Source organism: Pan paniscus, chromosome 8 (genome assembly GCF_029289425.2).
Source record: "Pan paniscus chromosome 8, NHGRI_mPanPan1-v2.0_pri, whole genome shotgun sequence".
Taxonomy (NCBI): domain Eukaryota; kingdom Metazoa; phylum Chordata; class Mammalia; order Primates; family Hominidae; genus Pan; species Pan paniscus.
In genome coordinates this window covers 115438802-115451413 of record NC_073257.2, presented here as the reverse complement: position 1 = coordinate 115451413, position 12612 = coordinate 115438802, and the positions used below count along the sequence as shown (strand labels likewise).

The 12612-nt window shown below is 54.9% G+C and overlaps 1 protein-coding gene across 2 annotated transcripts in view; it reads right to left on the bottom strand.

Annotated features, from left to right (window-relative positions):
• The window catches only part of NEURL1 (neuralized E3 ubiquitin protein ligase 1), a 96842-nt gene that overhangs the window by 25604 nt on the left and 58626 nt on the right, over window positions 1-12612 (bottom strand). Inside the window, exon 1 of one of the 2 annotated variants that reach the window (XM_034931428.2) lies at window positions 9529-9687. The exons of the other annotated variant lie outside the window; for it this stretch is intronic. Within the exon in view, the coding sequence (XP_034787319.1) occupies window positions 9529-9562 (34 nt within the window). The 5' untranslated portion in view covers window positions 9563-9687. Of the gene's footprint in view, window positions 1-9528; window positions 9688-12612 lie in introns of those variants that run through there. 2 annotated transcript variants of the gene reach the window in all.

Here is a 12612-nt window from a genome sequence, read left to right as displayed (position 1 = left end):
GGTGACCCCCCTCCTACCCCACTGCAGTGTCCCTGCTCCTGCTACCCCCTCCTCCACCCTGGCATTAAAATCTTGGGGGCAGGGAGTGGGGTGGCGAGCAGAAAGCAAAATGAGAATGAACTTTGGACATAGCTCTGATGCCAAGGGTCCAGAGGGGGCAGCTGGAGGTGGGGCTTCCCCCCTACACTATGTAACAGGGTCCCTCCCAGCACTGGGACTATGACCCTTTAAAGTCCCTATTCTACGAATGAAGGAGTTGGATTCGGAATGGTTAAGCAACTCACTTGTGGTCACACAGCAGTTATGTGGCAGAACTGGGACTTGAACCCTGGTCTTCCAAAGCCATGTCTGGGGTCCTTTACCCTACTCAGCCTGTGGTACTAGAGCTCCTTTTCCTCATGAGTCCAAGACAGCAGGCAATTCGGGGAAGGCTGTGTGCAGGAGGGGCTGGGCAGCCCGGGCTAGGGGAGCAGCTGCAGCAAAGTGCCTCAAAATGGGGGGGGGGGGGGCGTGTGGGCTGCACAACTGCTCCACAGAGGCACACACAACTGGATGGAGCCCCAGTTGTGCCACGTGGCTCTCAGCAGAGCTCCCAGGGAGGGCCCTCAAGTGACAGGTTTACAGGCTTCTTGGGAGCCCCAGTGGGGGCACCCTCCTCAGGCGAGGCTGCTGCTGACACGGTGGAAACTCCCCCCACAGCCCCATTCCTCCTGGGCATTTATGAGCTGCCAGACACAAGCCTGGCCAGCTCTCCGGGTGACCCTCAGCTGGCAGACCACATTCCTGCCTCTCAGCGGGGTCCCAGGGCAGACGCCTGGACACACATACCCTCCGGAGTGACCTCCCCATGGCCCCCACCAAGCTCTGCCCCAGAACCACTGGCAGAGCCCCAGATGCCCTAGGCTGGGCTCAGCTGGGCTGCCAAGGAGAGATGGGGGGGAGCTCACCACCCCAGCCAAGAGCAGAGGCACTGATACTGATGACAGTGCCCAGCCTCTCATGGCTTCAAGGGCAGTGTCTTGATTTATGCCCCCAATGCCACTCTGGCACAGATCCTCTGAAGTTAGGTTTACACATTGAGTGAGGAGCCCAGATCTGAACCCAGGGCTGGCTGCCTCCAAACCTAGCAGCTCTGTCACTAACTGTAAGACCTTGGGAGCCTCACTTTCCTCATCTGTAAAATGGGGTCATGGCAGGCCTTCATGGGATTCTTGTGAGGATTAAAATAGATGGTGTTTGTAAAACTCAGTAGGTAGTTGCTATTATTATTATTATTACTATTTATATCATTCTGCTTTCCTATCCCCACACCTTTGCTCAAGCCATTCCCTCTGCCTCACCTGTGCCTCTCCAAACCCCACCCATCTTTCAAGGCCCAGCTGAAGCCCACTGCATCCAAGATCATCTTGTTCTGAACCTGTGGTCCTGAATACCAGTGCTGGCATCATCATCTTCATCCAAGAGACAGTCTCGTCTCACTTTCTGGGCGGTGGGGCGAGGCACAGAGAATGAGTATTGGAGGCAAGAGGCCCCGGGTTCAAACCCTGACCAGGCCACAGACTTGCTGTGTGACTTTGGACAAGTTGCTTCACCTCTCTGGACCTTGATTTATTTCTCTGTAAAATGAAGCTCATCATAGCTGCCCTGCCCACCTCTCTAGGCTGTAGTGAGGCCCCGGTAAGTTTATAGATGTGAAAGAATTTTGCAAACTTTAACACTTGATCGCAACATAAGGTCTTTTTAAAAAATATAAAAGCAAACATAACTACTGCAGGAAATGATCGGCTCATTTCAGTCCAATGGGAGACTAGGAACTTCAGTCTTATTTTACCCCAAACGTCCTAATCTCAGATTGCCAGGGTGGTCCTGATATGGACTCGTTTAACTGCATTAACTGAACAGGGCTCCCTCTGGGGGAAAGGATTTAGGAGAATGGTTGGAAAGCTGGGGATGCCTTACTCCTGGTGGGAGAAGGACAGGTGGGGATGGAACTTGGAGGACAGAGATGATCGTAAAACTGGGCAGAATTAAACTTCTTTGGGTTCCCTAAAGGGGCCTCCACCTCCCACACCTGTCTTTGATTTCCAGGCTTGGCCCAGGCCCATTTCTGTGCTGGGAACCTTTCCTTCCTCCTTCCCACCTATATATCTGCCTTTCTCATGCATCCTTTGGACGTAGATTTTTCCCAGAAGTCTCTCTGACCCCCAGACTAGGTTAGGGGCCTTACTATGGACCTTTGAGGACCCCATCAGCCCCGTAACAGAGGACGCATCACCAAGCAGCCTTTCCCAATCCTGGTTCTTACACAAGATTAAGCCCAGATAACCCGAGGCACTTGTTGTATGCAATGCATTGACTTGTCTCTTCTGCATCCAGAATGATTTTGGTTCTATGCCATCCTCAGGAGAGTTGAGAAGTCACTCCCATCAGCTTCCGTGTTCTGCAGAGTAGCACTGCACTGGGAAAGGCTGCAAGGTTATTTGTGCCTGTCTTTCCCCCTGATGGACTGTGAGCCTCCCTAGGGCAGAGACCACTTTCTTTTTTTGTTTGTTTGTTTGTTTTGAGACGGAGTCTGGCTCGGTCACCCAGGGTGGAGTGTCGTGGCGTGATCTTGGCTCACTGCAACCTCCGCCTCCCAGGTTCAAGTGATTCTCCTGCCTCGGCCTCCTGAGTAGCTGGGATTACAGGCGCGAGCCACCATGCCTGGCTAATTTTTGTATTTTTAGTAGAGATGGGGTTTTACTATGTTGGTCAGGCTGGTCTCGAACTCCTGACCTCATGATCTGCCCGCCTAGGCCTCCCAAAATGCTGGGATTACAGGCGTAAGCCATGGTGCCCAGAGCCATTGTCTTTTTTACTACTGTATCCCTATAGCCTAGTTCACAGCATATAGCAGGTCCTCAATAAAAGTTACTGAATGAATTGCTAGTGTTTGATTCTTCTATCTACTGATGAATTGGCAGGAGTTCAGGCAGCACCCACTTCGTGCCTTGCCCTTTCTGGTGTCCGGTGGAGAAATTAGAAAAAGAAAGGAATAAAGGGAGCAGCTCCCTTCCCTGCCTAGCATGCCTGACTACAGCCCTGCCTGCTCAAGAACCTTCAATAGCTCCTCACTTGCCAGCAGTAGAAAAGAAGCAGATAAGGAAGGCCATGAGGGTTGATTCTTTCTTGTGTATCAAATGCTGCAGCATTTGCCCTTCATACACAACCTGATCACACCCTCCAATCCCTGCAAGGCAGGTGTCTATGGGAACAGCCTCTAAAATGGCCCCAACAATCCCTGCATCCACCTCTTGGCATTCAGGCCCTTGTGTGACCCCTTCCCCTTAAGCGTGGGTTGGGCCTAACAAGTAGCTTCGAATGAATAGAATACAGAGGAAGTGGCTGGTGCAGTGGCTCATGCCTGTAATCCCAGCACTTTGGGAGGCCAAGGTGGGCAGATTACCTGAGGTCAGGAGATCGAGACCAGCCTGGCCAACATGATAAAACCCCGTCTCTACTAAAAATACAAAAAAATTAGCCAGGTATGGTGGCGGGCACCTGTAATCCCAGCTACTTGGGAGGCTGAGGCAGGAGAATTGCTTGAATCCAGGAGGTGGAGGTTGCAGTGAGCTGAGATCACACCACTGCACTCTAGCCTGGGTGAGAAGAGTGAGACTCTGTCTCAAAAAAAAAAAAAAAAAAAAAAAAAGAATACAGAGGAAGTAATGGAATGTCACACCCAAGACTGGGTTATAAAAAGACTGTGGCTCCCATCTTGGTTACTCTCTTGCCTCTCCTGAATTGCTCCCTCGGGGGGAAGCCAGCTGCCATGGTGTGGGGCCACCCCATGGAGAAGCCCGTGTGGCAAGGGACCAAGGACTGCCCATAGCCACGTGAGTAAGCTTGGCAAGCCTTCCGATGCAGCCACAGCCAACAATGTGATTGCAACCTCATGACAGACATGAAGCCGGAGGCACCTAGCTAAACAGTGCAGAGATTCCTGAGCCACAGAAACTGGGAGATCATTAAATGTTTGTTGTTTTAAGCTGCTAAGTTTTGGAATAATTTGTTAAGCAGCAATAGATGACTAAAAGAGTATCAATAGTCCCATTTCACAGATAAGGAAACAGAGGCTCTGAGAGGCAATAACTTGCCCAAGGTCACATAGCTGGTAAGTGGCGGAGCTGGGCTCTGAACTCAGATCTGTCGCACTGGTGCAGAGGTTCCTCCACGGGCTCCAGCTAGCTAACTGGCATGCTCAGTCCCCTCCCTCCTCCTAAGTTAGTTTCTCCATGAACACCGCAGCCCCTGTGCATGCCCAGGGTGGGGGCCATGTTAGCACCCTGGCACCTCCCACAGAGTTCCTGGCATGCGAACGGCAGGTCCTGCTGCTCCCTAGAAGATGAATGAACTCATCATGACAGGGTGGGTGAAAGAAAGTGGCAGGCAACGGTTAAGACTGGCACCTTCATAGTCAAGTTAATCCCCAACTGAGCCTCCTGCTCTCACTCACTCTGCAACATCCCCATCCTGACATTTCTAGCAGCCAGAGGTTATACAGCTGTGCCTCCCAATTCCTCACTACTCTGGGAGAAGGACCAGTCCTCCTCCTCTCCCTCTTGTGTCCCACCTCAAGATTCCAGGAGGGGACTCCAAATGTTAATTCTTCAGGGCTCAGCTCCCAATCCCTGCCCCTGTCCTTCCAGTATCTCCCCAAAGCCCCCCAGGCCAGGCCTGGAGAATGAGGGGAAGTGCAGCCCAGTAACATCAGCATCCCTAGCTCCCCATATCAAATCCATAGTCATGCATGTGTACATGCGTGCACACACACAGATGGCACGTGTGCCTCATGGCAGACACAACCAATGTGCAGGGCTGGGGGACAGAGGCAGCAGGTGAGTGTGTATGTGTGTGTGCATGTGTGTATGTGTGTGTGCGTGTGTTTATGTGTGCACTTGTGTGTGTGTACGTGTGCATGTGTGCGTGCATTGTGTATATGTGTGCATGTGCATATGTGTATATATGTGCGTGCATGTACGTGTGTGCATGTGTGTAATGTGTGTGTGCACATGTGTGTTGTGTGTGCGTGCACGTGTGTGTGTGCATATGTGTACGTGTGTGTGTGCGCACATATGTGTGTGCATGCACTGGCAAGCACACACAGACCTAGAGGAGCCTCCACAAAAACCTTCATAAAAGCACACTCTGTGGAGTGCTTACTATGTACCAGGTGTACTGCCCTTAGCGTCCACTGGCTCACTTAATCCTTCCTACAACTCTATAAGGTAAAACTTACCCTTCCCAATTTACAGAAGTGGACGCTGAGATGCAGACAGATGAAGGTACTGACCCAAAGTCACACAGCCAGCAAGAGCAGAACAGGATTCAAACTCTCACCGAGAACACCTGCTCTGCCTTCCCTTCCTTTCCAAATACTGCCTGGCCTCACTGCCCAGCCCTGGCCTCACCTCCCTGATGGCTCCCCCACCCACCCCTCAGGCCACCTTCAGCTCCAACTGCCCTGCCGTTCAGCAGGCAAGGGCCTCTGTCCACCCCACACTCTTCCCCGCTACCCACTGACCCAGCATCTGCTGGGAGCCACTGCGTGCCAGGCGCCAGGCTGAGGTAAGGGAATGCAGAGCTAGAGTGACTGGATGCCCACCTTCCTGGAGCCCACAGGCACGAGCGGGGTGTGGGGATGTGCACCTTCAAGCTCCGGAGCTCCCCTTGGTCTAAGCCCCCACAGCTGCTGCCGGGAGATAGGCAGCTCCCTCTGCTAATCTTGGGTTTCACAAGGCCACTGGATGCCTTCTCCGCTGCTGCCTGCTTGAGGATTAAGGAACCCAAGAACGGTAAGTGGGGGACCGGCTGCAGAAGGAACAAGTCCTGGCTTCCCCACTGAGGCGCCAGCTGTGTGGCCTCAGTTAGCCATTTCCCTTTCCTGGCCACAGCATCTCCCTCTGTGACAGGAGGGGGTGGGAGCCAATGTCTCGGGTCCCTGTACGCCAGCATCCTCTGACACTCAGGCTTGTTAAATCCAGAGACTAACCTGAGGGTGACATGTATGTCTGGGTGCAGGTGCGTGTGTCACCCACACATCAGCCGTCAGCAAGGGGTCCATTCCTTGCCCTGAGGGAGCATTGAAGGGAGGTGAAGGAGGAAGGAGGGGGAAAGGAAGAAGAGAGGACGGCAGAGGCGAGATGAGGGGGACCTCCCAGTGTCACTGCTGCCTCCCTCTTCGCACTACCCTTCCCGCCCCTGTCAGCCTGCTCTCAAGACCAGGAGCAGCTCTGGAAACCTACCGAATGGAAGAGATCAAGCGTGTAACCACTAAAACCATTTTCCAAATGGGAATTCATTTCCCCATGGGTCTCCTGCCAGGCTGGTCCCAGAGGAGCCCGACTCCTCACCACCAGCCCCACTACACACACACACACACACACACACACACACACACACACACACACACAGGCATGGCACAGGCACAGAGTACCACAGATGTGGCTGCCCCCGCATGGAAACACAGGCACGGCAACACACAGTCGTTTCAATCCACAGTAAGAGACACATCACACAGGTACACAGAGATCTAAAACACAGATACACATCTGTTGACATCAGAAGCTCAAAGAGCCAAAACACGTCCACAAACAAAACACACAATTAGATAACCCCCGACACACATACAGAGTCCTGGGTCCTCCTGTCATCCTCCCCTCACTCACTTTAACGCAGCAATCCAAAATGTTTGGCCTGAATCAAGCCGAAAGTCCAAGGCCCTAAAGAAAATACAATCAGCCAAGCGCGGTGGCTCACACCTGTAATCCCAGCACTTTGGGAGGCCGACACAGGTGGATCATGAGGTCAGGAATTCAAGACCAGCCTGACCAACATGGTGAAACCCCGTCTCTACTAAAAATACAAAAAATTAGCCGGGCATGGTGGTGGGTGCCTGTGATCCCAGCTACTCGGGAGGCTGAGGCAGAGAATTGCTTGAACTCAGGAGGCAGAGTTTGCAGTGAGCTGAGATCGTGCCACTGCACTCCAATCTGGGTGGCAGAGAGAGACTATGTCTCAAAAAAAGAAAAGAAAAGAAAAGAAAAGATAATACAATCAAGGACCATTTCAATGTGTCTTCAGGAGCCCAGCTACAGGCTACGGCACCCCTAGGAAGGAGCAAACCCCTGCGTCTCCCGCTGGCCCCAGCTCATTTCCCAGAAGGTGAAACCAGAGCCGCTGGGGCAGCCAGGGCGTGTGTACAGGTGTGGGCACACATGGGCGTGGATGCATGAGGACGCATATGCAAGGGTTCTGATGGGGGTGGAGGTTGGCTGTGTGGACACAGGCAAACACTCCCTCTCCAGACCTTCCAACTCCTGTCCCCTCTGCTTGTGCAATGGCAAAGGCCCAGGGCCAGCATAAGGGAGGCCCCGCCTGGGAGGGCGGTCCTGGCAAAAGGGTGGAGGTCAAGGCAGATGTGGCATTTGATGAGCGCTCACTGATGGCCACCTAGCCTGGATGCCCAATTCCTAGAGTTCTCAGAGCACCGCAAGTGATCCTCCTGCCCCCAGGGAAATGGGACAAATGAGAGGGAGGGAATATGACCTTGGGCCCAGGTTGCCTTTCCAAGCCCTCTTGATTTTCCCCATGTTGAGTTCTCTGCTCACATGATTCATGTAATCCTCACAATAATCTTGTTTTCTTTTTTTCTTGAGACGAGGTCTCACTATATTATCCAGGCTGGTCTCGAACTCCTGGGCTCAAGCAATCCTCCCACCTCAGCCTCCAAGGTGTCTGGGATTGCAGGCGTGAACCATCGGGCCTGGCCTGCACAGCAATCTTAGAAGGAGGGTGCTATTACTAGCCTCATTGACAGGTGAGAAAACTGAGGCTCGGGAAGACATTTGCCTTCCTTACAAAACATATCTACCCACTCCCAGAGCATGAGCTAAGGTGGTCTCACCCTCTAGGCAGCCTGTGCTCCAGGCAGCTGGAGGACAGTGTACTATGTCCTGAGTCTGCTCTGAGAGCCTCTCTGTCCTTCCCAGACCACAGGCTTGCCCAAGTCTGACTCCAGTGGAAAATGCCAGTCGGCTCCAGACCCTCTGCCAACAGGCCCCGCCGGGGCCAGCAAGCCCTGAGAAGAGCCCCCACCCGACAGACAGGCAAGGCCAGGCTCAGGTCAGCCCAATCCAACTCTCCGGCCAAGGCCCAGGCCACTGGCAGTGCCCCTGGCCTGGCTCCGGATTATGTGTCTTCCAGGGCCTTCCATCTGTCACTTAGCCCTCCAAACCCAGGACGGAATTCATTTCCTTTTAAGAGAGCCAATGATTTGCTTTTCCTACATCTTTCCCTGTCTTTTTTCTTTTTTAATTAGAAATTACTCTCCCAAAGTCCAGAGCCTGGAAGGGAGAAGCCACCTGGTCACCAGTTCCGGCTGCGGCTGCCCACACGCTCCTGCCACCACCCTCCTTCCTTCCTGAGCCTCTCCCAGGCTCCTCAGTGCCCACTGGACTCGGCAGATGGACACTGTCCCACCTCCTAATACCCCATCCAAGCAGGGAGCAGGGTACATAGGGGAGTGCGTCAGGGACTCCCCAAGGTCAGCCTATTCTGTTCTGGCTGGTTTGTAAAGGACCCCAGTTCCCAGGGCCCAGGGAAGACACACAAGTCCCTGGGAAGGCTTCTCCGGGTCTGCTGCCACATCGGCCATGGCGCTCCCAAGACGACAGTACTAGAGCTAGGGGAACAAGAGGACAGGGTTTGGAGCAAGCAGGAGCTCTGCAAATGGGGAGCCAGCCAGTGGCCCCCCTCTCTTTAACCCCTCCAGCTCCATGCTGTGGGTCTGTCTGACTGTGGACGTGACCTGCAGGGCTCAGAAGTTCTCTGGCCTCCCCCACAGAGCACACACTTGGAGAAGCGAGGTCAGGCGCTGTGGGGTGCTGTCACTTGCACACCCGTGTGCTTAGGCACAAGCCGGCACAGGTGCACACCCACGGGCACCTTCGGTGCCTACTCACGAGCACAGACACACATGCACACTCAGCACACATGTGAGTGCCCACATGTCTTTGCGGGGCTCCAGCATAGAACACAGCACCACCTCCAAGGCCCACATCCCAGAGCCGACAAGCAGGTCCCCTCAGCTGTCTAACTAACTGTGGCTGCCTCTGTCCCGGGAGAGGTGGGTAGGGAAACCCAGGACCTCGCATCCCACTTGGGGACTAGTCAGCACCTTGGTAAGAGGACAAGGAGGTAAGAGGACAAGGAGACTTTGTGGGGAGCCTCAGCTGCCTGACCTCCCACCATCAGTGGGAGGGCGCCGCTGTCAGGGAAGGCACCCCTCTTCCTGCTCTACCCAGCTCCCTTGCTGCCCCCACCCCAGTGCCCACCACCAAAAGGTGCCCCTCACACAGCCCCAGACCCCTCCATGGAGTGAGAAGTAGGGGCATGACCAAGCCCTCAGCCCCAGCGCCCCTCTGCCCGGCCTCCCCAGGCGGTCTCGGGCTGGGGTGGGCGGGCCCGCAGGCATCCGCGGGGCCTTACCGTGGAGAGTGCTCCGGGTGATCTGTCCCCCCATCTCCGGCGGCGGGCAGTGCAGCCACCTCTGCGGGGCCGGCCGGCTGGTCACCGAGTCGCCCCGGCCGGCTGCTCCCCTCCTCCTCCCCCGTCTCCTCCCCCGCGGGCGGAGACCGGCATGGCAGGGCCGAGGCCCCTCCCGCGCCCCCACGCGCCCCCTCCCGCACACGCGCACGCCGCCCGCCCGCGGCCAGCCGGCCACACGCGCACGCAGCACGCACACCCCTCCGGCCGCCGCCTCCCCGCTCCCACCCACTCCAGCCTCCCCACCTCCCGCGCTGGTACAGCCGATGGGATCTGTCATGTTTATTTACATAAGGAGGAGGAGACTGGAGGCTTCCTGAAATAGCAGCGAGCTCCAGAAAGCGAGCAGAGGCGCGCACACGCACACACATCCCCATCACGCACAGCCCCATCTCAGGGATGTAGTGACACACACAGCCCTCCCTGAACGCCCAGGCCGACAGCCATTCATTCACTAGCCTCATGCACCTACTACATGCAGAGGTCCTGCTAGGTGAGAGGGGACCCCCTGGGAAGCAAAACAGACATCGTCCCTGCCCTCAAGAGGTTCACAATCAAGCGGATGGAGCTGTTAACCAAGTGCTAACACCGTTTCTGTCTTCTTCCAGGCTCTGTTCCAAGGGCTTTGCAAGTATTAACTCCTTTGGTCCTCACAGGCTGAATGATGAGGTCAGTATTACAGTCATTATCAACAGGTACCATCTCTAAGATGATGATGATGGTCTTACAGATGAGAAAACTGAGACAAAGAGAGGCTGCTCACCTAAAAGGTGGCAAGGCTGGAATGCAAACCCAGGCAGTGCAGCACCAGAATCCAGGCTTTTCCCCCCCACACCAACCTATCCCTTTAACCATGCACATACACACACACCACACACCCCAACACTATTCTTCTGCATCATGTCACACAGATGTGCATATACATGGGCTCATAAGCACTTGGGAGCATTCACCACTGAGCGCACTCAGCCATCTACTGACCACCAGACATGTACTCACATGGTTACATGCACACCTCTCAATGTCCACAGTCAACATACGCCTGCTTCCACAGACTCGCAAAGTTTCTACAGAAATCTTAAGGTAGACACTGGCACCCCACACTCAGGGAAGAGGGAAAGGTGGGAACAGAGGGGGAAGAGGGAGGCTGGGATGGCAGGCCCCTCCAGCCCTGGGCAGGCATGCTGGGAGCCCAGATCATCATCAAGAGAGCAGCTGCCATGCAATGAGCATGCACTGTGCACCAGGAACTGTGTGGGTGGCAGCGGCTATGATGATATCTGTTTTACAGAGAAGAAAGTGGAGGTTCTGAGAGGCTAAGGAGCTTGCCTGAGGTTACCCAGCAGGTCACAGGCAGGACCAGGACTCAGGCCATGTCTGAGGGACAATGTCACCATCCAACACAAGCTCAGGGGCCTCTACCAGGACAACAGGACAGCACCATCCTCCCTGGCCCTGGCCCTGGCCTGGACACCAGCCCCTGTCCTCAAGGTCTGGGATCTTGGACCCCAGGGAAAGGGCTGGGTGGGAAGAGAAAGCCAGCGGGCAGGTGGGAGGACAGAGGGGTAGGGGCTGAGGAAGGGGCCACGGGAAAGGTGGAGGCTGTCCCACAGCAGATGGAACTCAGAGGCCTGGGCCCTGTAAGGGACTGGACTGGGTCCTGAGCCCGCAGCTCAAGACCCTGCTGCTCCCACTTCTGAGTGGGTCTGGGGAAGCGGTTAGGAGGGACATTCAGGCCTGACCTAGAGTCATCAGCAGAGGGCTGGGCGGGATCTGGGGGAGAGCAAGCCCAGTCGGCCGATGCTCCCCTGAGCCAGAGGCATGCCCACGACTTCCGGGAGAAGCCACGACACCCGAGTCCACACAAGGCAGCCCACTTTCCACAGGCACATACCGGCTCGTAGCTGTGCAGAGTCACACGTACACACACGCACACACTTCCTGGCACACATACCCAGTTCCCATGGGGGCGGGAAGCTAAGTCAGTCTGACAAGGAGAAAGTAAGCCAAACTCCTTTTGTCGGATAATGATCATAATAACAGCAAACACGAGGCCTTACTGCATGATCCACACTGCCCTGAGCGTGTGACGCATTTAACTTGCTCAATCCTCACGACAACCCTAAGAGATCAGTGTATGTGTATGCCCATTTTACAGATGAGGAAATTGAGGCCAAAAGAAGATGCTTTGGAGGCTGTTCCTGTAGCAGCAGAGTCACCCTCCACACCCTGCCTGCCTTTTAACACACTCGGCTGGCCCCTTGCCCACCAACCCCTCACACATGCCCAGCCTGGCCTTCCTATGGCCCCACACCCAGACATCAGCCTCCCTCTCACCTTGGTTCCTGCCTTCTCCTCACTTGGAATGCCCCCTTCCCATCACCCAGCACTGGGAACACTTCTTCTGGGAAGCCTCCCTAGGGCCCTAGGTAAGAGTAAGTCCCTGTTCTTGGCACTTATATTTCCTCTGAGCTCCTGAGCTGGGCATCTCCTAACACTTACCCTACTCGGTCCTATACAGAGAGAGCCATGGCCTGGCTGGGGCCCTATCTGCTTGCCCCAGCTTCTCCTGGGTGTACCTCAACCATTTAATTCAACTCTACCCACATTTATTGATCCCCTACTATGTGTCAGACACTAAGGATGCAAGGGTGGCCCTCAGTGGCAGGTCCTAGCTCTCGCAGACTTCCAGTCCAGAAGGAAACAGACATTTATCCAGTAGCCTCACTAAGGAGTATATCATCACAACCTGAGAAAAAGGGTCTGAAAGAAAGGAGCAAGGTTCTGGGAGGCTCAGGACAGGCTTTCCTGAAAAGCAACAGTGAAGGCAAGATCTGAAGGCTAATGGCCCTGTGCTGTGGAGGTGGCTTAGGGGAGAGAGTGAGTACAACATAGGCAAAGGCCCTGTGGCTGGAGAGAGCTGGTGTGTTCCAGAAGCAAGGTTGGTATGGAGCAGGGTGAGCAGGAGGAGCCTCAGGAAATGCTCCATTGCCGAGCCAGGATGGGTCAGGGATACACCAGGAGGGT